General features: G+C 36.7%; 1 protein-coding gene and 1 long non-coding RNA gene across 8 annotated transcripts; one reads left to right on the top strand and one right to left on the bottom strand.

Annotated features, from left to right (window-relative positions):
- Positions 1–5,210: 5,210 nt before the first annotated feature.
- LOC116246250 (G-type lectin S-receptor-like serine/threonine-protein kinase At1g11280) lies at positions 5,211–8,907 on the bottom strand. The gene is made up of 5 exons (XM_031618018.1): positions 8,819–8,907; positions 8,565–8,715; positions 6,616–6,763; positions 5,901–6,028; positions 5,211–5,339 (listed from the first exon to the last, which is right to left on the bottom strand). The coding sequence occupies exons 1-5, from the start codon at positions 8,905–8,907 to the stop codon at positions 5,211–5,213; spliced, it is 645 nt and encodes a 214-aa protein (XP_031473878.1).
- Positions 8,908–12,498: 3,591 nt separating this feature from the next.
- LOC116255836 (uncharacterized) lies at positions 12,499–24,938 on the top strand. 7 transcript variants are annotated; one of them, XR_007572314.1, is made up of 5 exons: positions 12,499–13,235; positions 13,337–13,478; positions 22,012–22,108; positions 22,246–22,332; positions 24,652–24,938. It is a non-coding gene; the product is annotated as an uncharacterized LOC116255836 (long non-coding RNA). The 7 variants fall into 7 exon arrangements; XR_007572311.1 differs by having other exon boundaries at positions 22,242–22,332; positions 24,652–24,937; XR_007572313.1 differs by lacking the exon at positions 24,652–24,938 and adding an exon at positions 22,464–24,639.
- Positions 24,939–26,549: the final 1,611 nt, after the last annotated feature.

Raw genomic sequence — 26,549 nt, 5'->3', positions numbered from 1 at the left:
GGATTTCAATTACATTATTCTCATTCTCCATTTCCTTTGTGATTTGGCGTTAGTGCTCATCATTGTGAGATTGTTGTGGGTTTGTGTATGTAACTGTTATCAGTCATGTTTTAGTGGTATTAGAGCCTGAATTCTTTTTTTTTCATACTGAATATTTGCAGGTTGACGTGCTTTTTTAAGTGAATCTATGCCCACTTCAAACCTATGTATAATTTCAGTCAGAAAGCATGAAACCATTCTAGCACATTGAATTTCTTCATTCGAGAAGAGACCGCTTGTTACCAGGCTTCACAAGTAGTGCGTTTTTTTTTGTTTGCTTTGATTCTATGTTTTAATGACAAGATAATACACAGTTTTTATGCTCACAAGAACAGAACTGATTATCAAATGAATTATCTGCTATTTCATTTCAGAATTTGATAAAAAGTCACAAAAACCGCTGTATTTTCGAAAATAAAATAAAAAACGCGAGATTTTGATTTGCAACGCGTTTTCTTCGCGTCTTCTTTTACGCTTGTTCAGTTTGGAGCCCACGGTGGCATCATTTGTAATTCTAAAACGATTTTAATGATAGATGCGGAATAAACTTTATAAAACTTTAAAGTTAAAAGTTAAAAAGCCTTCATCGACAGAGAGGAAATAAGTCTAAACAGGAAAACTCGTCGGCATTTAGGGATTTGCAAATTTCCGACTTCCAACACGCCAGTCCGATGGAAAGACTCAGCGGCGTTTCTCCCTTGACCGATTTCCTGTGAGCGGCAACCACAAAGGTGGTACTTGATTACGGACCGGTGCGTTTTCCGGCACCCAGCAGATCTCCGACCGGCGAGAAGCAGCCACAGCGGTAGGGTTCGATTACAAACGATGGATTTTTCAGTCTATTTGCATGGATTTTCAGTCTACTTGTGTTGGATCTTTTAGTTTATTGTGCCTTGGTTTTTTGTTGGTTGTTTTGTTTTTTTTTTGTTTAGCTATGCATTCTGTCCGTTAGAAACTCTTTGGTTTTTGTTTTTGGATTTTCTGTGCCGTGGAATAGTTAACGCGTTACTTGTATTTCAAATCCTTACAGTAATTAACCCGCGATTGACCTTTGTACATTTACCATTGCCAGGCTACTTTGTCATGGGCAGCAGGTCATGTGGATGGTTCATGGACTTCTTTCAAGATCAATATGGAAAATTTTTTATTAGGAGGTATTGTTCTTTTGTGAAAACAGTTGAACAATCACTAGGATTGACAGTTTTTCTTATATATATTATGCATGATCTTTTTTGTGTTTAATACATATGAAAGCCTCATATATACATATGTGTGTGTGGGTGGATGGGTGTACATTTAATATGCATACTGTATAAGTGAATATATGTAACTTTTTTAGATTCTTTATTTTTCTGTATTATTATATTTTCAGCTGAGTTGGAGCTAGTCCAGTGGGTGGTTCTTCTCATACTTCGTTGTTTTTTATTCTTTTGGATGTATATATAGACCATGATATTTTTTGTAAATATTCTTTTTTTACAGCTTCGTCGGATTTCAATTACATTATTCTCATTCTCCATTTCCTTTGTGATTTGGCGTTAGTGCCCATCATTGTGAGATTGTTTTGGGTTTGTGTATGTGACTGGTATCAGTCATGTTTTCATGGTATTAGAGCCTGGATTGTTTATGCTGTTGTGCATAGCTATTCAGCTAAGGCCTTATTTTCAGTTGTCTTTGTTTTGCTTTTATGATTTTATCATTTATGAATTATCATTTTTTTTAAGATGAAAGATTTATGACGTTACGTCTTTTTGGATCAGTCTATTTGCATTGGATTTTTCTGCCTATTTGTGTTGGATTTTTTAATTTATTGTGTCTTGGCATTTTGTTGGTTGTTTTGGTTTTTTTTTTTAACTTTGCATTCTGTCCCATCGGAAGCCCTGTCTGTTAGAAACGGAGCTATGCATTCTGTCGGTTAGAAACTCTTTCGTTTTTGTTTTTGGACTTTCTTTACCATGGAATAGTTAATGTGTTACGTGTATTTCTGATTTTTTTCTTTTTATTTTTGTGGAATCCATGTTTTGTACCTTGTTGTTCGGCTGAAGACTGATTTTTTAGTTCGATGTTTCGTTTCTATAGAAGGGGTTAATATAGTATAACTCGATAACTTAATAATAGTTAGTATACTTTATAGACGTGAGATTCAATGTTTGGCGAATAAATAGTATGCTGTTGTGCATAACTATTGAGCTAACGCCTTATTTTCAGTTGTCTTTGTTTTGCTTTTTATGATTTTATCATTTATGATTTTATCATTTATGAATTATCATTTTCTTTAAGATGAAAGATTTATGATGTTACGTCTATTTGGATTATATTTTTCAGTCTATTTGCATTGGTGTTGGATTTTTTAAATATATTGTGCCTTGGATTTTTGTGGGTTTTTTTTTTTGTTTTTAGCTATGCTTTCTGTCCCGTCTGAAGCTCTGTCTGTTAGAAACTGACCTATGCATTCTGTCAGTTAGAAACTCTTTGGTTTATGTTCTTGGATTTTCTGTTCTGTGAAATAGTTAATGCGTTATGTGTATGTCTGATTTATTTATTTATTTTAAATTTATCTGTAATCTATGTTTTGTTCATATCTTTTAGTTCGATGTTTCCTTTCTATAGAAGGGGTTTAATATAGTATGACACTTTAACTTAATAATAGTTATTATTTCATACTTTATAGATGTGAGACTCAATGTTTGGTGAATAAATATTATGCTGTTGTGCAGAGCTATTCTGCTAAGGCCTTATTTTCAGATGTCTTTGTTTTACTTTTATGATTTTATGATTTATGAAATATGATTTTTTTAAGATGAAAGATTTATGATGTTAAGTCTATTTGCATTGGATTTTTCAGTCTGTTTGCTTTCGATTTTTCTGTCTATTTGCATTGTATTTTTCTGTCTATTTTTGTTGGGTTTTTTAGTTTATTGTGCCTAGGCTTTTTGTTGTTTTGTTTTTTCTTTAGCTATGCATTCTCTCCCATCAGAAACTCTGTCCATTAGAAACTCTTTGGTTTTTGTTTTTGGATTTTCTTTGCCATGGGATAGTTAACACCTTATGTGTATTTCTGATTTTTTTTTAATTTCTGTGGAATCCATGTTTTGTGCATAGCTCTTTGGCTGAAGACTGATTTTTTTGTTTGATGTTTTGTTTCCATAGAAGGGGTTAATTTGTATTACACTATAACTTAATAATAGTTAGTGTTTCAAACTTTATAATTTTTGTTTAATTATATGCGTATTTCTGATTTTTTTTTATTTTTGTGGAATCCATGTTTTGTGCATAGCTCTTCTGTTGAAGACTGATCTTTTACTTCGATGTTTCGTTGCTATAGAAGGGGTTAATATAGTATGACACTATATCTTAATAATAGTTAGTATTTCATACTTTATAGACGTGAGACTCGATGTTTGGTGAATAAATATTATGCTGTTGTGCATATCTATTCAGCTAAGACCTTATTTTCAGTTGACTTTGTTTTACTTTGATGATTTTATGATTTATGAATTATAATTTTTTATTAGATGAAAGATTTTTTATTTACGTCTATTTGCACTAGATTATTCAATCTATTTGCATTGGATTTTTCAGTCTTTTTATATTGGATTTTTTAATTTATTGTGCCATGGTTTTTTGTTGGTTGTTTTGGTTTTTTTTTTTTTTAAGCTATGCATTTTTCCCGTCAGAAGCTCTATTTGGTAGAAACTAAGCTATGCATTCTGTCCGTTAGAAACTCTTTGGTTTTTGTTTTTAGATTTTCTGTGCTGTGTAATAGTTGATGCGTTACATGTACTTCTGATTTTTTTTTTAATTGCTGTGGAATCCATGTTTTGTACATAGTTCTTCGGCTGACGACTGATGTTTTAGCTTCATATTTTGTTTCCATAGAAGGGGTTTGTATAGTATTACACTATAACTTAATAATAGTTCGTATTTCATAATTTATAGACGTGAGATTCAATGTTTGGTGAATAAATATTATGCTGCTGTGCATAGCTATTCAGCTAAGGCCTTATTTTCAGTTGTCTTTGTTTTACTTTTATGATTTTATCATTTATGAATTATGATTTTCTTAAGATGAAAGGTTTATGATGTTAAGTCTATTTGCATTGGATTTTTCAGTCTGTTTGCATTGGATTTTTCAGTCTATTTATGTTGGTTTTTTTAGTTTATTGTGCCTTGGCTTTTTGTTGGTTGTTTTGTTTTTTCTTTAGCTATGCATTCTCTCCCATCAGAAAGTCTGTCCATTAGAAACCGAGTTATGCATTCTGTCCGTTAGAAACTCTTTGGTTTTTGTTTTTGGATTTTTTGTGCCATGGAATAGTTAATACCTTGTATTTAACTATTTACGCGCATTTGAACTCTTTACGCTTCCAATCTCTCATTTGTGTGCATTGGCGCGATCGTTAAGCTTTTTTAGGCTTTGGTCTTCGCTAATTCTGTGTTGTCTGTCGTTGATCTTATGTGGCTTGCTCATTAAGGTTCATGCCTTTGTCAAATTATGGACCTAATTGAAATAGGAAAGTTCTAATTTAACATCAAACGGAGAAGAGGGTTTGATTTCAACGGATCTTTAGAAGCAATCACAAGGGTTTCGATTTTAGTCGTACTTGGTCTTCTTGTAGTGTGCATGATTGTTGTGGGGATGTCCTAGGGTTCCGACCTTGACTTGTTCTGGTTTTTAAGGATCGGATTTAGGAAAATCAACAATTGAATGAGAATCGAGCCACTTGCTTTTGCCGCCAGTGTTTCGGTCTTATTTTTTTTGTTCGGTTTCCTCACTACAGTTATCTTTTCCTGTATAGCACCTCACTGTCAGTTAACACTATTCTGTGAAAATCTCTGTGGTTAACGGTTCAAAACTTCAATTATTGGACATAATCTTGTTGATCTCTGTGAAAATCTCTATGGTTCATGGTCACTATATGTTTGGTTTTGAGATCCATAATTTATCAGCTGTAGGGACGTTTCTGTTCTAGAGGGGAATTTAAGGGAAATAATTTTGTTGTATTTTTTTCATGCAAACACGAAGAGGCTTCCGGACAGCAATATAAAGGATGACAATGATATAACTACTAAAGGTGAATGGTGGTTGTCGTTGGATTGCTCATGCACACTTTTGTTGTGAAGGATATCTCTGGAACCTCACAAGCAGGTATTGATCACAAACATTCAAGATCTTAGTCATCAAACTGAGGCTGATTCCTCAAAACATGTCCTTCATTTCTGTGCGAAGCACCCTCAGGCAATCCCATGTTCGACACGATTTCCTCCAAGCACTTTGCATTGTATATGTCAGGTAGAGGTAACTGATCGTAATTTCACTGTTAAAGGAAATTCGATAATTGATATAGGAAATGATGTTGGACCGCAGCTTTTGACCAATGAAGCAAATTAGGATGACAAAATATCCAATATTAGGAACTCTCAGTATGAACAGAGTGTGTGTGCAAAAATCAAAATGCTAAGTTCATTTTTAGTAGCTAGTTTATGAAACAGATAAATCTGTATAAGCATCAACCTTGTTGGATATGTTAGCAATCCCCTTCTTATTCGTCATTGTTGCACCAAAAAGTAAACAAAAGAATTATGAAATATGATGAGCATTAATCACAAAATAAAGAGGAAGAGAGGTGAGCCGGCACCTGAGGTGCACGCCTCATAATTGAGGTGTGCGCTTCAAATGATAATGGCTGTATTTCTTGTTGGTTGTAAAATTGGCTATAATATGATATACCGGTGCATAACATCACCGCTGTAGACCTATAGCGGTGAATATTTATAACGAGGCTAATTGTCACCGCTATAAGTGGGATATAGCGGGGAAGACAATCGCTGGTATAAGTTTGTCTAGCGGCGAGGTAACTCACTGCTATAGCTTTATACCGATTCATTTGTTCCCCGCTACTGACATATAGCGGTGGGTTTTGCCATTTCATGTCTTCCGTTCTTGTCATGCTTGTGGGAGAGTCGGTGTTGCTTCCATTGCCGATAGAACCTGCATGTTCAATGAAAAGATGTGTCAAGGATTCAAACACATCACCATCGTCAGTAAATAGAGTTACAACCATTCAGATTTGTCTTCCCGCGACTAACCAAAAAAGAAACTGAACTTGGCAATCTCTACTTCCTCATATAGGCGAGTGTCTTAGACAGAAGCAAGCTTGAGAGAATTCGAAAACTCCTTAGTTTGAATAGTGAGAAAGTAAAACTTGTCTGTTTTTCTTCTTGTGCAATTCTCTCTTTTATGTTTGTTTGTCTTGTAATCTTTTATTTCTCATGCAGGTTCACAAAAATGGTTTGCCTTTTAAGGACGGACGAGGATCTGAAATTGCTGCGAACTAAATAGAAGATTGTTTTTTCCTTGGGTTTTTGGCTGTCGGCAACACATTGTCATGGTCAATATTTTGACAATGACGGCCATGGTTACTTATCCTGCTTCTCTCTTCACTAGCTTCAAGAACGGGACCATGCAAATCAAATATCTATCAGGTGAGATGCGTGAACAGCAAGCTGTATTAGGCCATTGGGGGCAACTCTCTCTCGTTCTGTCTCTTAATTAGACGCATACTAGCCTGAAATTACCTCCAATTTTTGACCCATTGATCAGGGAAGCGGGCTCATTGTTGGGTGTCTCAAACTCTGCTAGTCGAATGTAAATATCGTCAACACTTCCATCAGACAACTGTTGTAGATCGAAAATATCTCCTTTCCACAGGGAACACTTGCTGTGCTGATAAGAACAATGAGGAAGCTTTCGAGCAAGCCGATCTACATCCCTCGGTGCTTTCCGCTACTGTTACAACACTGGGATTGGAAGGACGCCTCATCCCCGTCTGCAAGGCAAACTGGTCGGTTTCGCAGCCCAACTTTTTCTTCCTGCTGCACCTTCCAGACCAATCATTTAGGTCCCAATCTGTCAAAAATGCAGGCTCGAACCCGCAGAGGCACTTGCAGTGGTCCAATCTGATCTCCCTATGACATTACATCCTCTATCCAAACAGAAACAATACTGGTGTAAAATCTGGTCTTTAAAAGCAGATTTTCCTTCTAGACTTCGGATTTCACGGCCGCAGTAGTTTACGTTCATGATTCTGGCAAATTTTTGATGTGAGAACCATAAATGTAAAATCTCTTGTTCCTCAAGTTGGCACGATTCTCAACTCTGGGAGGATTCAAGATGCAACCTTCTATATTCACAATGTAATTTTTGCGTCTTAATTTCAATTGAATTTCAAGTCCTTGTTACAATCAATGATTTAAAATCTTGAGATCTAAAATTTCAAAATTTCACATCACCTGTGGTATTTTAGACCTGAGGCAATCAGTCGCCCTCATGTCTGTGAGGGAGCATTTGGTTTTATTTGATCTACAATTCTCAAGGTTTGAGAACTGTCCCCCTCCAATCTTGCATCACACCTTTTCTTAATATCAAAGTATTTCAAGCTTGAATCTAATTTGATGAATCATGGATTTTACAAGAAATCTTATCACATCAGCAAAGACATGCAACATTAAATCCACGTCACATTCATGAATTTCAAATATGAATGATCAGATGCACCAAAGTTGATGCATGGATAGCTTTAAGCCAACTACACATGTTTTTGTTGACTTTCTGTGTTTTTCTTGACACGATGCTTCTCATCCTCCATAGCATGACCCAAGCCCCTGCTCTTCTAGTTACGAAAATTTTCCCTTTATTTATGGAGTACATTTTTTACAACCAATTTTTGTTTTTTAAAAAAAAAACTTTCCTTTTCTTGTTTTTTCGAAAGGATACATGCACATATGGACCAAAGTGTGGCGTCCTACTCCTATCTGACTATTTCTTAATTTCTTCTTGAATCTGGTTAACTAATTTCCCTTCTCTTTCATTATCTTCTTTTTTGAGATTTGGTTTGACATTATCAATTCGTTTAGATTAAGTGGTGTTGTTGGTTTTGCATTTTGAGATGAGGTCTACTTAACTTTGCGATGTTTCGATTATTAAGTTTTGCAGAAAGAGTAACAGAGATTACAAAAAAGAGAGTAACTCATTGCCCAACAGAAAAAAAATATGCTACTCCGCAAAAATCACAAGGAAGTGAACTTCTCCATGCTCAGGCCGAAGGTTCACTACAATAGAAATTAGAACCGGCCCATCCTAAATCCATCTATTAGAAGTTCTTACACTTCTGAAAACACCTCTCTCTATATATATAGCTCTTCCAGCCAAATACCTCTATCACATCCTAAATCAAGCTTTTACTACAGGAGAGGGACATACTAGCCGAAAAATCTAGATCATGAATTTCAAATTTTTTAGTAGGTATCTATGCATGTATTTTGCAAGGTAAAAGGGAGTTGCTACCATGTATGATTTCAACTCATTGATAAAGGTTTATAAATAGATCCTCAAAGCTTTTTCTCCTGCATTTGTTGGGTCTATATGAGCAAACAGTTTATGTGCTTTTACACTGCATAGTAGACCATTATGCCTATTCGCGACTTAGTAAACAGGGAGAGAGAGGAAAAGGGGTGCACATACTTACATGTCCTAATAGATTCATGGAGTCCTCTACTTCCTGGAAACCTGTCATCTTCTTCCCACTCACAATCTCGAGAATTATGACTCCAAAGCTGAAGACATCAGATTTGGCAGAGTAGCGCCCTTCCAATGCATATTCTGGTGGCATGTACCCACTGCACACATTTTAATCAACGATTTTAGAGTCATACATCAGGCTGGGGGAGTGTTGGGAGACACAGCAGAACCCATCTCATAACATTGAGCAAGAGCACTTACTAGGTTCCTACAACTCTGACAGTATTTGGTTGAGTTTGATCACCACCAAGCATTCTGGCCAGTCCGAAGTCTGAAATTCTTGGGTTCATCCCTCCAACGAGCAGAATGTTGTTTGTCTTGAGATCCCTGTGAATCACTTTGAGCCTAGATTGTTGATGGAAATACTGAAGCCCCGAGCGATCCCCATCACTATCTCAAAGCGTTTCTCCCAGTTCAACGGCGGGTCCAGTGTTTGATCTGCACATTGTTTACAACAGTTCATTGAGGATGAACATTCAAAAACAAAGTCATAGAGTCTTGCTGCTATACACGTTTACACGTGGACAGTAGATCGGAAATGTTTCCTGCAGCTTGTGAAAATTGGGAACTTGCTTTGATAAGATTGAACTATATAATATAGATGGACAAGCATAATTGAGTTCACGTCAATCGGCCGAACAGTGGTTTCGTGAAGAACAGTATTCATATTTCTTGATGTTCTTGCCGTGGAACTAATTGTGGAAATGCAATCTCTTGCGAAAAGCCCCTAAAGCTTAATATTAATCCATGTTACAGATAAAACTTCAATAAGCGCAAAAGCGCTTTTCTAATTCATTTGCATCTATGTATTTTGCGTTCCTGATATTTGTTCTTCGGCATTCCATGATGGAAAGCCCATCTTTGCGGCAAAACTGCAGTTCAATCAAATTTGACTGTTCCAGTTAACAATTTTAGAGAGTATAATCTCAAGATTGGATGTTTCCCTGATTAAGGAAAAAAACTGAGGTTTAAGTGCTGAAGCTTTGCTGTCAACTTCACTTCGTTCATGAATTCCTCGAGCCCCTGCGCTGATTCCACTGTCATATCATTAGTTTGCGACATTAGGTATTACTTGAAATAAATCATTGCTGAGAGAGAGAGAGAGATAGAGAATTATGGAGCTGCAAAAGTAACAGAACCCCTGTCCAAGCTTGTTTGATTCTGAGAATTTGTTGGTTGCTACCATGAGCTGCCAACTCAGTGAATATATCAGCCGATTTACGGATTCAACTAAATTAATTGTGAAGCATTAAATAAAATCGAAGAATTTCATTTTGCAAAAAAAAAAAAGAAATACACTGCTTATAATTTTCTTGTTTGATGCATTAGAAATATAGATTTGGAAATAAGTTTTTAAAAACTTATTTAATGAATTGAAGAAATCTAAACAAAATCCAGATTTACAAAACCCCCTTCGTGTTTGCTGGACTTGGGTTTATGTTCCAAAAAATAAATTTCTCAATCTTAAAGAGGGAGCATCATAAGTAGGCAAATGAAGACAAACGAAACTGGCATATGCAGAAAAGAAATCACAATCTTATGATATAATTTTTTTTTTTTGGAAATTTTTTGCATTTTTCTCACTACGAAACAAGTTCTTGGCCGCTGAAGTAAACTATCATGACAGATAGGGAAGGAGGTTCAAATCAATGGAGCCAACATATTCTCATCAAATATTCCCTCCCTAAGGTTGCTATCAAAAAAATAAAAATATATATAAATATATTTATATAAACCATTGCTAGGATGCTTAAATAGATCATATATCAGATCTACCCATTTTACCAGATTCGATTTATCGGATGTTCATGTGTTTTAGTTGTTTTTTTTTTTAATGAATAAAAAAAACTATCCTGTTTTTGAATCTGAAATTTAAAATTCGACTATGATCTAAATCCGACTTTTAAGTTTTAAGTTTACAAATGAATTTTTGAATTATGGACTTTTATAAAATGTATGGATGTTAAATATAAGAAAATTTAACTTGGTATATTGATGGTTGTTTAAAACCAAATTTGGATTTGCCTGTACATCATTCTCAAAAATCTACGTTTGGGTTAATTTTTTAATCAGATGTTAATTTTTTTATATTAGCCGATTTAGGGATTCAGCTAAATTAATTGTCAAGCATTAAATAAAATAAATAATTTCATTTTGCAATAAAAAAAAAGAAATACACTGCTTATAATTTTCTTTTTCTTTTAGAGGCCGTTTGATACATTAGAAATATAGAGTTGGAAATAAGTTTTTAAAAACTTATTTAAGGAATTAAAGAAATCTAAACAAAATCTAGATTTCCAAAACCCCCTTTGTGTTTGTTGGACTTGAGTGTATGTTTGAGGAAATAAATTTCTTAGTTTGATAGGAATAAAAGATGAAAAAAGAGAATCGTTGGATTAATTAATACTTTGAGAGCTCAACGGTTAAAAAATTTAGATTTTATTTCCAATGCTACATGAAATATCCTTCCCATCAAATGGGCCCTTAAAGATAGTGTTTCCCACTTACGATGCCAAGGAGGACAACGATCTTGTTATCCTTTCATGCGGTCTTCTTCACTCTAAGGCAATAACCCAGTTGGTCTTTGAATGGTCCGCGCTGAACCAACTCTTGGCTTCAAATAGCGCAGCCTGTTCAATGTATCTGCAGCCTCACCTAGCCCAATCAGCTTGCAGTTGCACCCGCTTATGCATCCTCATGTAGGTTACAAATGTGCGTTGTTAGGGCTGTGCATCAAGCCGGCCTGGCCAATCCAAATGAAGTTGGTTTTGATTCAATTTGCCTCATGCTCCTGCCACCTGGGCCCGACTTGATTTTAATAAAAGATCATAAAATACAAAAATTTGATATGTAAGTTATTTTTAACTAAAACTATAATAAAAATACTTATATATAAATTAGGCGGTCAGTTTTTGTTTTAATAATTGATGTGTCAATTTTCTTGTGCTACAAACAAAGGCACACACTAACAGTAAAGTTGAAGTGTCATAGGAACAACATTCGAGACACCAAAAGTATGTCACTTAAGAGATTAGGTCGGAGCATGAGCTCTCATCTATGTATGATGAAATAATTATCTTGTAAAATAAATAATAACACAAACAAATAAATGCCAGAGACATGGTTAGGTTTCTATATATATGACATACATAGATATACGTTATGGTCACATTCCAAGCTTCACTTTCACAAGAAGGATAATAAAGCCTAACTTGCCCACTATTTTGTGCAACTACATAACAAAACTATTCGATGTGATGTGAATAAACCAAAGTTTTCTTATAATAACTCTAATTATTTCACATAAATGTAGCAAAATTATGATAAATTGACAAATTTAACGGTCACCAATACAAGTAAAACCATGGCAGTGCAGATCTTACGAAGAGGGTGCGAACATTTTACTTTACTCATGTAGCGACGTTATGGATTGAATACGATATACTATTAACCATATATGTTTTTTCTTCGTTTTGCATCGACGGGTTTCACTGCCCACCGGTGAACCGGAGGGCGTGGCGTGCGCGTCGGGGTCTCGCCAGATGTAGAGGGTTTAAAGTGGATTTGCGATGGGGCCAGCTCCTTCCGTATTAGGTAGCCGGAAAGCATCCCAAAGAGCGTGCGCCATCTCTCCTTCCCGTTTTCTTCTTGATTTATGGCGGTTTCTTCTTTCTTGATTTATGGCGGTTTCTCGTTCTTCATATTATGGCGCCTAAAAGGGAAAAGCCGTCTGCGTCTTCGATTACAGAAAGAAATGTCACCCACGAAGCAGGGCAATGCTTCTACGTCTGGCGATGAGAAGATGGTGTGGCGGCATTTCATCGGTGTGGGCGGAAAAGGACCGTCCGCTATCTCGGTTCTCACTCATGGCAGGCAAGATACACTCACTCCTTTGAGGGCGGAAAAGGACCGTCTGCGTCCTGCTATTGTTTGCTGGGCTTGATACATCTCTATCTCTCTCACTTTTGAGGGCGTCCGTTCGCGTCCTCCTTTGGCCGGCAGCCATCGCCGGTGTGTGATGGTTGTTCGAAGCCCTCTCCACCCTTCAATTGTCTTTGTTTGTTGTTTCCTATTGGGGTTTCTCTATAGTCCGTAGGGTTTATCATTTCAGGCTGGGGTCTTTCATTTAGGCACTGGGCTGGGGTTTTCTTTGAGGTTTTGGTTGGGTTCTTCCGTTGAGGTTGTTGCTGGTTTTTAACATTTGGTTCGCCATTGGGTCGGATGCTTTGGTCACCACTTGGGTCGCCGCTTTCGCTTTTGGTTAGTCCACCGCTTGGGTCCCTGCTGGTTCGGTTGTGGGTCACCGCTTAGGTCGTTGCTGCCGTTCTTACTGGGTCTACCGCCTTCCGTCGTCCCTTAGGTTGCTGTTGGGTCTGCCACTTGTGTCACTCTTGACATCTGTCGCTTGGGCATGCCGTTTTGTTGATCTTGCTGCTGAGTCGCGACAACCGCTTCAGATTGCTGCTAGATCGCCATTATCGTCTTTGGGTTTGTTGCTGGGCCGTCACTGTCGAGATGACTGCTGGGTGCTATGATTATTGTTGTGCATTCATCGCATCTAGCGTGCGGCTATTCAAATTCCAACCAGCCCGTCCACAGAGATTGGGTGTTTTGTCAGGTATTGCGGTTGGGTCTCTTCTGGTAATGATTTGGCTGCTGGGTTCTTCCTGTTTCCTTCTTGAATGACAATGCCTTTTATCTATGTGTTTGCAATATCAGCTTTGAACATTAAATTTCTCATGGATGGGGAAGGTGGGCATTCAAGCTGTTGGGCATTCTGCAACATGCCTGATACTCACGATTTACTGCCTCATTTCTGTTTGGTTTGTTGGTGGTCTCACTGCATAATAGTGCCAACCAGGTCAGCGTGTTTTTATCCTAAAGTGCTACGTTCTATCTTCTGCATGTAGTTTCTTTTCTATACGATTATATGCTATATTTCTATTTGTTGTTTGAATCTAGTCTGGGCATATTGTTTTTTCGTTTAGAATACTTGATGCATTTGACTTCAGCTTATAGTCACAATGTAATATGTTGCTTCCTGTGTTACTCTGGGCATAGATGTAGGTGTCTCTTACTGTTGGACACGTACATCTCATGTTTAGTAAGTCTTGAATAAAGTGGATATTTGGATGGAGAAGTTATGCAGAAAATTAGTAAAACTTGTTTCATAAAGGTGAAAAGAAGCTGATGAAATTTGCATGGTGTTCAAACTACATGCTGTAAAACATATTTGGAAATTGAGTCACAAAAGGGAGGTTAAGCCATTTTGTGAAACTAAGTTGCTAAAGCCGATGGAATACTATTTTATCTTGGAATATCCCTGACGGTTCAAATAAAACCATGAAGGGATTGCCCTCAAACACCTGCAGTGGTTGCACTGACACTCTGACAGTACATCTTGCATGTGCAGTTTGTGTTTTTCTCTGTAAGCTAATGGATACAAATTGGTTGATTCATATCCTTCAAGGCTTTTAGACTCATTCTTAGAAATCTTTAATGTATATTCAACTTCTGTTCAGAATTGTGCATTTTTTATTCTTATTGACACCCATTGCATTAATATATTGGAGGAATGGTATGTTGTCATTGTTGTTTATACTTTATGGCACTGACTTTATCATGAGATATTGTCAACATGGACGAAACAAGTGTTCGCTTATCATTTATCAGCTAAAATTAATGCTTATGATACTGGTTATCTTTCCTGAGTAAAAGGAATAATCATATATTCATTTCTTATATTGTCAATTTATTTCATAATCACTCATGACCTAAGGTTTTCAAGACTTGGGTTCCCAATTTCTTGGTAGTTTGGTTTTTCTGAAGGCCATATGCTTGCTCTCTCTGTAGCTGCTTGGTATCTCTAATCTTAGAACTTGATTTTAGATATTTAGTTATAGAATTTAATTTGTCGTTGCATGAGGAAGACTGTGTGAAGCATGGCCTCTTTTATGGTTTTCTGAATTTTTGATATTTAGTTATAGAATTTAATTTGTCGTTGCATTAGGAAGACTATGTGAAGCCTGGCCTCTTTTATGGTTTTCTGTTTTTCATTCAACTGGAAAATGTAATTTGATGTTGTTTTAAACATGGTCTAGACTGGGGTTAATATTTTAAAATTCACATCCACATTAAAAATATACATTCGACATCTTAGATTGGTTAAAATGAGATCTATGTTCTAGCTACTAGTTCAAAATCCTGAATCCAACATCCTAAACCGAATTAGATGAGACCTTTGATCTAGACCTTAGGTCGAAATCCCGAATCCAACATCCCAAACCGGATCAGATCAGACCTATGATCCATATCATAAATATAAGTTTGAAATCCAACATCCTAGACCAGATAAGATTAGACTTCTAACTTAAATCTTGGGATAGAATCCTAAATTCGATTTGGCAGACTGTCATGCCTGTGTTCTATTTCTTAGATCAGAATCCAACATCATACACGTGTTCACATAAAAAAATGAGTGGTTTTCTGATTTTTTTTGTAAATTCTTTTGAAATCCCTTGGGAATTTTGAAATCACTTGAAGAATATTACTTTGTCTATATAAATCTTTGAAATCATTGTCCAAATTACCAAACATGTGCAATTTGACTTCAAATTCTTTTGGTTTTCTTTGACTTTTCTCAATTTCATGTTAGATCCTTAAAGTTATTGTATTTGATTTGTTATATTTCCTAACTGCTTGTTAAATTATCAAGTTTTTAAGTGCACTTTTCAACATTGAATTTTTTAGGTTACACTGGATTGCATGAACTTTTAAAACAATTTTAAGCATGGTCTAAAGTAGAGGTTCACATTTTAAAATTCAAAATCCAACTTTTGAGATTGTATAAGATTAGACCTCTAATCTAGACCTTTGGTCTGAATCCCGCATGCAGCATCTTAGACCAGATCAGCGTTGACCTTATATCCAAAATCTTGAGTCCAACATCCCAGACCGGATCAGGTGAGACCTCTGATCTTGACTATTTTTTCGAAATCCCAAATCCAACATCCCAAACCGGATTGGATGAGACCTCTAATCCGTATCATATATATATTGAAAATCTTGAATCCAACATCCCAGACCGGATCAGGTGAGACTTCTGATCTTGACCATTGGTCGAAATCCCAAATCCAACATCCCAAACCGGATTGGATGAGACCTCTAATCCGTATCATATATATAAGTTTAAAATCCAACGTCCTAGACCATTTAAAATCAGACTTCTATTTTAATTCTTAAGATGGAATCCCAAATTCCATTTGATAAGGTGAGATCTATGTTCTAGCTGGTTGTTCAAAATCTTGAGTTCAGCATCCCATACCGGATCAGGTGAGACCTCTGATCTTGACCATTTTTTCGAAATCCCAAATCCAACATCCCAAACCGGATTGGATGAGACCTCTAATCCGTATCATATATATATCCAAAATCTTGAGTCCAACATCTCAGACCGGATCAGGTGAGAACTCTGATCTTGACCATTTTTTCGAAATCCCAAATCCAACATCCCAAACCGGATTGGATGAGACCTGTAATCCGTATCTTATATATATCCAAAATCTTGAGTCCAACATCCCAGACCGAATCAGGTGAGACCTCTGACCTTGACCATTTTTTCGAAATCCCAAATCCAACATCCCAAACCGGATTGGATGAGACCTCTAATCCGTATCATATATATATTGAAAGTCTTGAATCCAACATCGTAGACCAGATCAGGTGAGACCTCTGATCTTGACCATTGGTCGAAATCCCAAATGCAACATCCCAAACCGGATTGGATGAGACCTCTAATCCGTATCATATATATAAGTTTAAAATCCAACGTCCTAGACCATTTAAAATCAGACTTCTATTTTAAATCTTAGGATGGAATCCCAAATTCCATTTGATAAGGTGAGATCTATGTTCTAGCTGGTTGTTCAAAATCTTGCATCATATATATATCCAAAATCTTGAGTCCAACATCCCAGACCGGATCAGGTGAGACCTCTGATCTTGACCATTTTTTCGAAATCCCAAATCCAACATCCCAAACCGGATTGGATGAGACCTCTAATCCGTATCATATATATATTGAATATCTTGCATCCAACATCCCAGACCAGATCAGGTGAGACCACTGATCTTGACCATTGGTCGAAATCCCAAATGCAACATCTCAAACCGGATTGGATGAGACCTCTAATCCGTATCATATATATAAGTTTAAAATCCAACGTCCTAGACCATTTAAAATCAGACTTCTATTTTAATTCTTAGGATGGAACCCCAAATTCGATTTGATAAGGTGAGATCTATGTTCTAGCTGGTTGTTCAAAATCTTGAGTCCAACATCCCAGACCGGATCAGGTGAGACCTCTGATCTTGACCATTTTTTTGAAATCCCAAATCCAACATCCCAAACCGGATTGGATGAGACCTCTAATCCGTATCATATATATATCCAAAATCTTGAGTCCAACATCCCAGACCGGATCAGGTGAGACCTTTGATCTTGACCATTTTTTCGAAATGCCAAATCCAACATGCTTGACCATTTTTTCGAAATCCCAAATCCAACATCCCAAACCGGATTGGATGAGACCTCTAATCCGTATCATATATATATCCAAACTCTTTAGTCCAACATCCCAGACCGAATCAGGTGAGACCTCTGACCTTGACCATTTTTTCGAAATCCCAAATCCAACATCCCAAACCGGATTGGATGAGACCTCTAATCCGTATCATATATATATTGAAAGTCTTGAATCCAACATCGTAGACCAGCTCAGGTGAGACCTCTGATCTTGACCATTGGTCGAAATCCCAAATGCAACATCCCAAACCGGATTGGATGAGACCTCTAATCCGTATCATATATATAAGTTTAAAATCCAACCTCCTAGACCATTTAAAATCAGACTTCTATTTTAAATCTTAGGATTGAATCCCAAATTCCATTTCATAAGGTAAGATCTATGTTTTAGCTGGTTGTTCAAAATCTTGCATCATATTTATATCCAAAATCTTGAGTCCAACATCTCAAACCGGATCAGGTGAGACCTCTGATCTTGACCATTTTTTCGAAATCCCAAATCCAACATCCCAAACCGGATTGGATGAGACCTCTAATCCGTATCATATATATATTGAATATCTTGCATCCAACATCCCAGACCAGATCAGGTGAGACCTCTGATCTTGACCATTGGTCGAAATCCCAAATGCAACATCCCAAACCGGATTGGATGAGACCTCTAATCCGTATCATATATATAAGTTTAAAATCCAACGTCCTAGACCATTTAAAATCAGACTTCTATTTTAAATCTTAGGATGGAATCCCAAATTCCATTTGATAAGGTGAGATCTATGTTCTAGCTGGTTGTTCAAAATCTTGAGTCCAACATCGCAGACCGGATCAGGTGGGACCTCTGATCTTGACCATTTTTTCGAAATCCCAAATCCAACATCCCAAACCGGATTGGATGAGACCTCTAATCCGTATCATATATATATCCAAAATCTTGAATCGAACATCCCAGACCGGATCAGGTGAGACCTCTGATCTTGACCATTTCTTCGAAATCCCAAATCCAACATCCCAAACCGGATTGGATGAGACCTCTAATCCGTATCATATATATATTGAAAATCTTGAATCCAACATCCCAGACCAGATCAGGTGAGACCTCTGATCTTGACCATTGGTCGAAATCCCAAATGCAACATCCCAAACCGGATTGGATGAGACCTCTAATCCGTATCATATATATAAGTTTAAAATCCAACGTCCTAGACCATTTAAAATCAGACTTCTATTTTAAATCTTAGGATGGAATCCCAAATTCCATTTGATAAGGTGAGATCTATGTTCTGGCTGGTTGTTCAAAATCTTGTATCATATATATATCCAAAATCTTGAGTCCAACATCCCAGACCGGATCAGGTGAGACCTCTGATGTTGTCCATTTTTTCGAAATCCCAAATCCAACATCCCAAACCGGATTGGATGAGACCTCTAATCCGTATCATATATATGTTGAATATCTTGCATCCAACATCCCAGACCAGATCAGGTGAGACCTCTGATCTTGACCATTGGTCGAAATACCAAATGCAACATCCCAACCGGATTGGATGAGACCTCTAATCCGTATCATATATATAAGTTTAAAATCCAACGTCCTAGACCATTTAAAATCAGACTTCTATTTTAATTCTTAGGATGGAATCCCAAATTCGATTTGATAAGGTGAGATCTATGTTCTAGCTGGTTGTTCAAAATCTTGAGTCCAACATCCCAGACCGGATCAGGTGAGACCTCTGATCTTGACCATTTTTTTGAAATCCCAAATCCAACATCCCAAACCGGATTGGATGAGACCTCTAATCCGTATCATATATTTATCCAAAATCTTGAGTCCAACATCCCAGACCGGATCAGGTGAGACCTCTGATCTTGACCATTTTTTCGAAATCCCAAATCCAACATCCCAAACCAGGTTGGATGAGACCTCGAATCCGTATCATATATATATTGAAAATCTTGAATCCAACATCCCAGACCAGATCAGGTGAGACCTCTGATCTTTACCATTGGTCGAAATCCCAAATGCAACATCCCAAACCGGATTGGATGAGACCTGTAATCCGTATCATATATGTAAGTTTAAAATCTAACGTCCTAGACCATTTAAAATCAGACTTCTATTTTAAATCTTAGGATGGAATCCCAAATTCCATTTGGCAAGCCGGACTAGATCGGACCTCTCATCTATCTCTTATATCAAAATTTCAAATCCCGTCTCATATATTTGATCACATGAAACAGATGGGTGGCTTTTTGATTTCCTGTAAATTCTTTTCACATCCCTTAGGAGTTTTTGAAATCACTTGAAGAATATTACTTTGTCTATATAGATCTTCGAATCTTCTCAATTCCTTGTATTTGATTTAAAATATTTCTTAAATGCTTGTCAAATTCTCAAAGTTTTTCAATGCACTTTTCCATTTTGATGTTTGTTGGTTATAGTGGATTGAATGAATTTTTAAAATGATTTTAAGCGTGGTGTAAAGTAGAGGTTCGAGTTTTAAAGTTCAAAATCCAAAAGCTTTGGTCTAAATCCTGCATGCAACATCCTAGACCGGATCAGTGCTGACCTCTTATTCAAACATTAGCTCAGAATCCCTAATTCAACACCTCATACCAGATCAGGTTAGACCTCTGATCTATTTCTTAGATTCAAACCCTAAATCAAACGTCATTGAACTGATACAAAAGGTTTATGAATCTTTGAAATCATTTCCTGTTTTATAAATCTTTGAAACCACTCTCTAAGTTTTCCAAAATTTTGTAAATTGACTTCAAATTCTTATTATTGATTTTCTTGGAATTTTCTCAATTTCACCAGATATCTTCAATTTTTTTGGATTTGATTTAGCACTTCTCTTAAATCATTGCTAAATTCTCAAGTTTTTAAATGCACCTTTCAACTTTTAGGTTTCTAAATTCCATTGGATTGTATGTATACTCAAAGCGATTTTAAACGTGGTCTAGACTTGGGTTAATATTTTAAAATTCACATCCACATTCAAAATATACATTCGACATCCTAGTCCGGATAAGGTGAGATCTATGTTCTAGCTGGTTGTTCAAAATCTTGAGTCCAACATCCCATACCGGATCAGGTGAGACCTCTGATCTTGACCATTTTTTCGAAATCCCAAATCCAACATCCCAAACCGGATTGGATGAGACCTCTAATCCGTATCATATATATATACAAAATCTTGAATCCAACATCCCAGACCAGATCAGGTGAGACCTCTGATCTTGACCATTGGTTGAAATCCCAAATGCAACATCCCAAACCGGATTGGATGAGACTTTTAATCCGTATCATATATATAAGTTTAAAATCCAACGTCCTAGACCATTTAAAATCAGACTTCTATTTTAAATCTTAGGATGGAATCCCAAATTCCATTTGGTCGAAATCCCAAATCCAACATCCCAAAGGGGATTGGATGAGACCTCTAATCCATATCATATATAAAAGTTTAAAATGCAACGTCCTAGACCATTTAAAATCAGACTTCTATTCTATAGGTTCCAAAATTGGATCATCTAATAGCTTAGGCATATATGCAGTGTGTAATGCAAATTTTTTCTCCATTTTGCGGTTTATTTTATCTGCTTTTGGAGTGTTATATAGACTTTCTAACTTTTTCAAATCATTGCGCAGAAAACATAAATTTCTCTTTCTAATAACAAGTTAGTGCTTTGCTTTGCATATGAATCAATTTTATGCCCATGGTTGAATTCTCGTGCATGCGCACTTCCTCTCTAGTAGATTTCATGCATACATAATTTTGGGTTCAAAGCACTTTGGTAGCTTCTCTCGCTTTCCTTCTACTATCTCGACTCTGCCCAGCTGCGTTCGAGAATAGAAAGGGGAAATGAAGAAGAAAGAGTGATTATCCACCAAATTAGGACAAACCCCAACACCAACAAGGGGATTACTTTCGTTACCTTTTTCATAAAAGTCGGATCACCCTAACACACACACACACACACACACACACACACACATATATATATATATATGAAGGGTGATACAAGTGGAACCTCATAATAAGTGGATCCAGGTCCCCTACTCTTAGTCATACTATATTATCGTCACTTACATTTCAAGACTTCATATCAGGGGGACTATCAATCACCCTTCCCTCAAACCTTAATGTGTCCTCAAGGTGTTAACTCTGGAAGGCATTGGTGCACTTGTTGAGTGTTTTCCTAACTGGGATAGTGTGCGTCATCTCCTTGCCGCTCCACTATCTCTTGGACTACAGACTTGCTCTTTGGACTAAACACCCTAAATGGAAATAGAGAACGTCTTCTGAGACATTCTTTCTGCCCTTTCAGGAACACCCTTGGTTTAATAGTGACAAAAATGGAGACACTTTTCTTTTCTTATAAGCGAGAATGGTATTTGCTTTGTGGCTTTGGGTTAAACATATTTCACACTTAACACAAAAACACAAGCACGAACAGACAGACACACATACGAGCAAATATGAGAATTAAGTAAATTGATTTAATGCTTGTAATTGTTTTGATTGATTGCTCACAAGGTGTTACATGCAAAGTTATTTTTCCAAAGTCAAAATATATACTGTCGTTCATCTTTTCGAAAAGATTACTTTACACATGGTACTCTTATGTAAAAGGATTAGACGGCTCACATTAATCTGCATAGTTCTCATGTTTGTTGGCTCCAGATATTCTGTAAAGCTTATATATATTATAAAAATGGTTAGAAAATGTTTCTCATCAATATAAGATACAATTGCTCATTTTTTTCCTTCTTTGAGTTGATTTTGCATTATTGAATAAGGTGCAGCTTTCATTTCTTCAAGTCCTAAAGAAAAAGAGAGTCAAGAAGCGAGACTTCCACATGCCTGGATCAAGAATGGTTTGTATTGCTGGCAGTGGCAGAGGTATATGGAAGCTGGTGTGGGCAATTGCCGACACCAGCCCACATAAAATTGCTCTTTTTGACATTGGTATCTTAGTCATTTTGTTGTTTACATATGGACTGCCCCTTAAAAGTTTTTGATGTATTAACTTCAGCCAGGAAAGGGAGATCCCATTGGAGGAGTATGCTTCAATCCAAGCGAATCTCGACGATGGCCACAGCCTCACCGCAGAACTGCTTAATCAGGTCCTCCCTCATTCTCTCTTGTTCATAGGATTTTATCGCTGTGAAGAATTTTCATCGTCTGAACAATTCCATAGTTTTTTTTTTTTTGGTGAGAGGTTTTACTTTCCGATCGTCATTATTTTTCACTATAGATGTGAGCACACTCGAATAAAGGGAGAGAGAGTTGACACTGGGAATATTACTTCGCACAGGTCCGTTCTTTGCCGTTTTTTTCCTTATCATCATCCACATTATAGTGTTAGTAGTCAGTGAGGGAAGGTAACCAAACTAGCGTGCCAAAGCCTCTTGCATGAACTCTTTTATTAGCAAGAGCTGGTTGACCTTATCATCAGCTTTCTCACAAGCCCTCTGCCCCTGGTTCTACTTTTACCTTTCGTCCTCGTCAAGTAATAAACTCCTTTGTTTTGCCTGCTGATTGACATTTTCTTCATATACTTTGATGCATTATAGGAACCAGATTACCTCAAGCTGAAAATTTAAAGCTTATTTTCTTGAAGTGGCTGAAATACCCCTGGATTTCTATGACTGCTCTAAGTCTCAACCTCAGTCGTAGTTTGTATTTATAATTTTATTCATGCAAAAAATATTATGAAAAAAACATAAGATTGCGTGAAAATCTGGTATATGTGGCCATTAAAATCTACCAAAAATCTATGAATATGTCAAGGAGCTAGTTATTTGTGAGTCCACGAGTGATAAAAATTTAGAAAAGTACCCAAATAAATTGAAAGAAAGAAAGGGTCGAGATGGCTAATATTAAGAAGCTTTTGATAATATTTTCTTGTTAAACTACTAAAATGTTTATAATATTTCTGCATACTGAAAGACATTAATTACACATTTAAAGCGGAAGGTAAAATATAGGATGACTTCATGTAGACTAACACAGAACTTCCAGGGTATATTTTGGTCTTTATCTGTCATCAAAGATTTTATAGAAGTTCAAATTTTATGATTAAATTATTTGAAGATTCCAAGGAGTAAGCATACATAATAAGAACTTATTTGTTTCGATAACTGTTAAGTATTGAGAGTAATTTTACTGGTCATTCTGATTCTTTTAATGGAACCTTGCATTCTGTAGTAGCATAGGCAGCATTACTTGTTATGGATGTCCATGGAGAGAAATTTTTCCTATTTTTCAGATGCAACTTTGAAGTTTGAACCTAACCTACATTATGCAATTTGGCAATGTTTTATGCGTGTTTTGGATATCAACTATCAGGAACCAGAACCCGGTGGATTCAGTTGCATTTGTTTTCAACTTTTTTTTCAATTCATGAACCTCTGTTTACAATGACAAGGTCTTTATATAAATATATATATTAAATTGTCTGTTTAGTGTTTAACTTTTTAATTAAGAAATCTCTTGTTTTTGCAATTTTGAAATCATAGATCAAGGTAGACTACGTATTCTATTTATCCATTTGATAGATGATGCATTGATTTTGTCATGGGACGTTTCCTGTACCATAGTCGCTTCTAGATCCATGTGCAGCACTGTAAGAAAAAAAAAAAAAAAACATGGGGTCCATATCTGATCATGCAAGCTCTCTGATCATTCGCAGTTATGTGTTATTTATAACATTGAGGAAAGATGAAGTTGGAAGGATGCGTGAGAATTTACAATTGATCTTGTTTCATAATTCATTTACATTAACTCGTGGATAATGTTACACTTGGTAAGGTTCTGGCTTTGATTTTGAAAAAAAATTGTTGTTAGTCCATAAGTTGACGATGCTCACTGAATAGGCCATCATAATCCAATTGATGCAGCTAGTTGCGTTCGGCAGTAATGTCTTAAAACCATCTAGTTATGTTGGTGGTTCTATTTCGATTGAGACATTCTAGAATCAAACATTATTGCAACTTCCATTCTTTGATTGTGGTTGCTAATGATGTATTTTGCTTATCAATGATGGGTTTTGGCCCTGAGTGGGACTTAGAGATATGTACAAAAGGGACTGAAAATCTGGGTGGTTAAGTCCACTGGCTTAATCCTTATTAGGTTTCCTAGCAGAACTTCGTTCATGAGGATTGTGCGTACATGGTAATATAAACCAGAAGGGAACAAGGAATCATCTGAACTAGTTTGGTTGGGAGCAAGACTTGTATTGTTTAGTCTGTTCTTAGTTCACATGTTAAACTCTGGTTAACTGTTCAAATATTAGACATACTCATGTTGGTCTCTGTAAAAATCTCTGTGGTTCATGGTCACTATATGTTTGGTTTTAGATCTATAATCTATCTGTCGCAGAGACCTTTCTGTTTCCTAGAGGGGAATTAATTTTGATGGAATTTTTTCATGCAAACACCAAGATGCTTCTGAACAACGGTATGAAGAAGGGCAATGATATAGCTGCCAAAGGTGAATGGTGGTTGTTGTTGGATTGCTCGTGCGCGCTTTTGTTGTGAAGGATATCTCAGGAACCTCAGAAGCAAGTCCCAACTTCCATTGGTTGCAGAATGATCAGGCTGGCAATGCCACAGGCATCCAAGATTTCAAGCTTCAAACTTAGGTCGATTCCTCAAAACATTTCCTTCATTTCTGTGCAATCATATTACGAGAAACACCCGCAGAAAATCCCATGTTCGACATGAAGTCCTCCAAGCGCTTTGCATTTGTCAGGTAAAGTTAACTTATCAAGTTTCTACAAACTTAGATAATCGTAATTTCAATGCTAAGGTAAATTGAACAATTGAAATAGGAAATAACGTGGACTGCAGCTTTCGAACAATGAAGGCAATTACAATGACAAACTATCCCCTGTTAGGAAGTCAAGAGTGCAAGTGTCAGGTAGAGGTAGAGGTAACTGATCAAGATTCTACATACTTAAATAATCATAATTTCAATGCTAAAGGAAATTGAACAATTGAAATAGGAAATAATGTGGACTGCAGGTTTCGAACAATGAAGCCACAATTAGAATGACAAACTATAGTATGAAAGAGTACCGTCAGTGCTGAAATCAACATGTCAAGTCGATTTTTCATAAATAGTTTATTAAACAGATAAATTTGTTTAAGCATCAAAGGTGTAAGTGTTAAATCACAAGACGGAGGGAGAGAGAGAGAGAGCTGAGAGTTAGGCTGGCACTTAGGTGCACACCTAGTGTGTCTGCCAGGGCTGTGGTGCACGCTTCGCGGATTGGGGGTGTGCGCTCCATATAACACCGGCTGTACTTTCAGTTGGTTTGGGTGACTAGTTTTAATGACGTATACCGGTGGCATATATCACCGTTATAGGTCTACAGCGGTGAAGACTTCCAACGGCGACAACCAACACCGGTAAAAGACCGATTTAGCGGGGGAACCTATCATCGCTATAAGTAGGTATAGCGTCGAAGAAATGCACCGGTATAGACTAATACCGGTAGTCTTTGTCGCCGCTATTGAGCTATAACGGTGGTTTTTTGCCAAGCATGTCTTCCGTTCTTGTTGTTTAAGAAGAACTAGCTTGAATTAGAAGTGCTTCGTTCGGCTTCTTTTTTATACATAATTCAGGCAGTTAAATACAAGATTCCCATACCTTCAAATATGCCTATTACCATTCAAATTTGATGTAAGTTCTCGTAATTATATTTTTTTCACATTCACAAGACATGACAGCATTGATCTGTTAGTATTGTTTATAAATAAGGATGTCATCCTGTTTTGGTTTTCTTAACTTGTTTGATCTGTGAAATTTAATTCAGTGTATTGGTCAGTTGCTGCCTTTCTCAGCTTCCAATATTTGACTTAGGAAACCAATTACTTGACCTTAATTCTCATTGTTTTACATTTAAATCATGTCCAGTGCAACATCTAAATGTGATTGCAACAAAGGCATGAAAACAGAGGCAAGAGAAACAAACCAAACAGGAATATGTCGAGGCTTCTGTTGGGCATGTATTCATAAGCCAAAATCCTCTCTTCTCTTCTCTTCCTCTTCAACAAAGCAGCCTATAAGCTGTTCCAGGTTTATATGTTGATGCCTTGCTATTAATCTCACTTTATTCATGAACTCCATGGTGCCTCCTTTAGACCCCATGGGTAGGCTCTTGACCGCTACTTCCTGCTCTCCTTCCAGCATACCTTTTCAATCACAAAACTGTGAACTTACTATCTGTTTTTTCTTTTCGTCAATGACTGGAAATCCAACAAGCAGATTGTCCACTAGAAGCATTTGAATTCTCATAAGCCTCAAATAGCCTGTATGAGACAATGTCATCATGCCT

This window comes from Nymphaea colorata, chromosome 1, assembly GCF_008831285.2.
Source record: "Nymphaea colorata isolate Beijing-Zhang1983 chromosome 1, ASM883128v2, whole genome shotgun sequence".
In the NCBI taxonomy this organism is placed as follows: domain Eukaryota; kingdom Viridiplantae; phylum Streptophyta; class Magnoliopsida; order Nymphaeales; family Nymphaeaceae; genus Nymphaea; species Nymphaea colorata.
The sequence above is the reverse complement of the archived record's forward strand: the minus strand, read 5'-3'. Positions and strand labels throughout refer to the sequence as shown.

Bases quoted from the DNA above. Each gene is read 5' to 3' on its own strand.
- LOC116246250 (XM_031618018.1), bottom strand. From the start codon at position 8,907: ATGAACCCAAGAATTTCAGACTTCGGACTGGCCAGAATGCTTGGTGGT. The intron at 8,716-8,818 runs GTAAGTGCTCTT...AAATGTGTGCAG, and splicing joins GTCAGAGTTGTAGGAACCTA to TGGGTACATGCCACCAGAAT. The intron at 6,029-6,615 runs GTAATTTCAGGC...TTGAACATGCAG, and splicing joins CAATGGGTCAAAAATTGGAG to GTTCTATCGGCAATGGAAGC.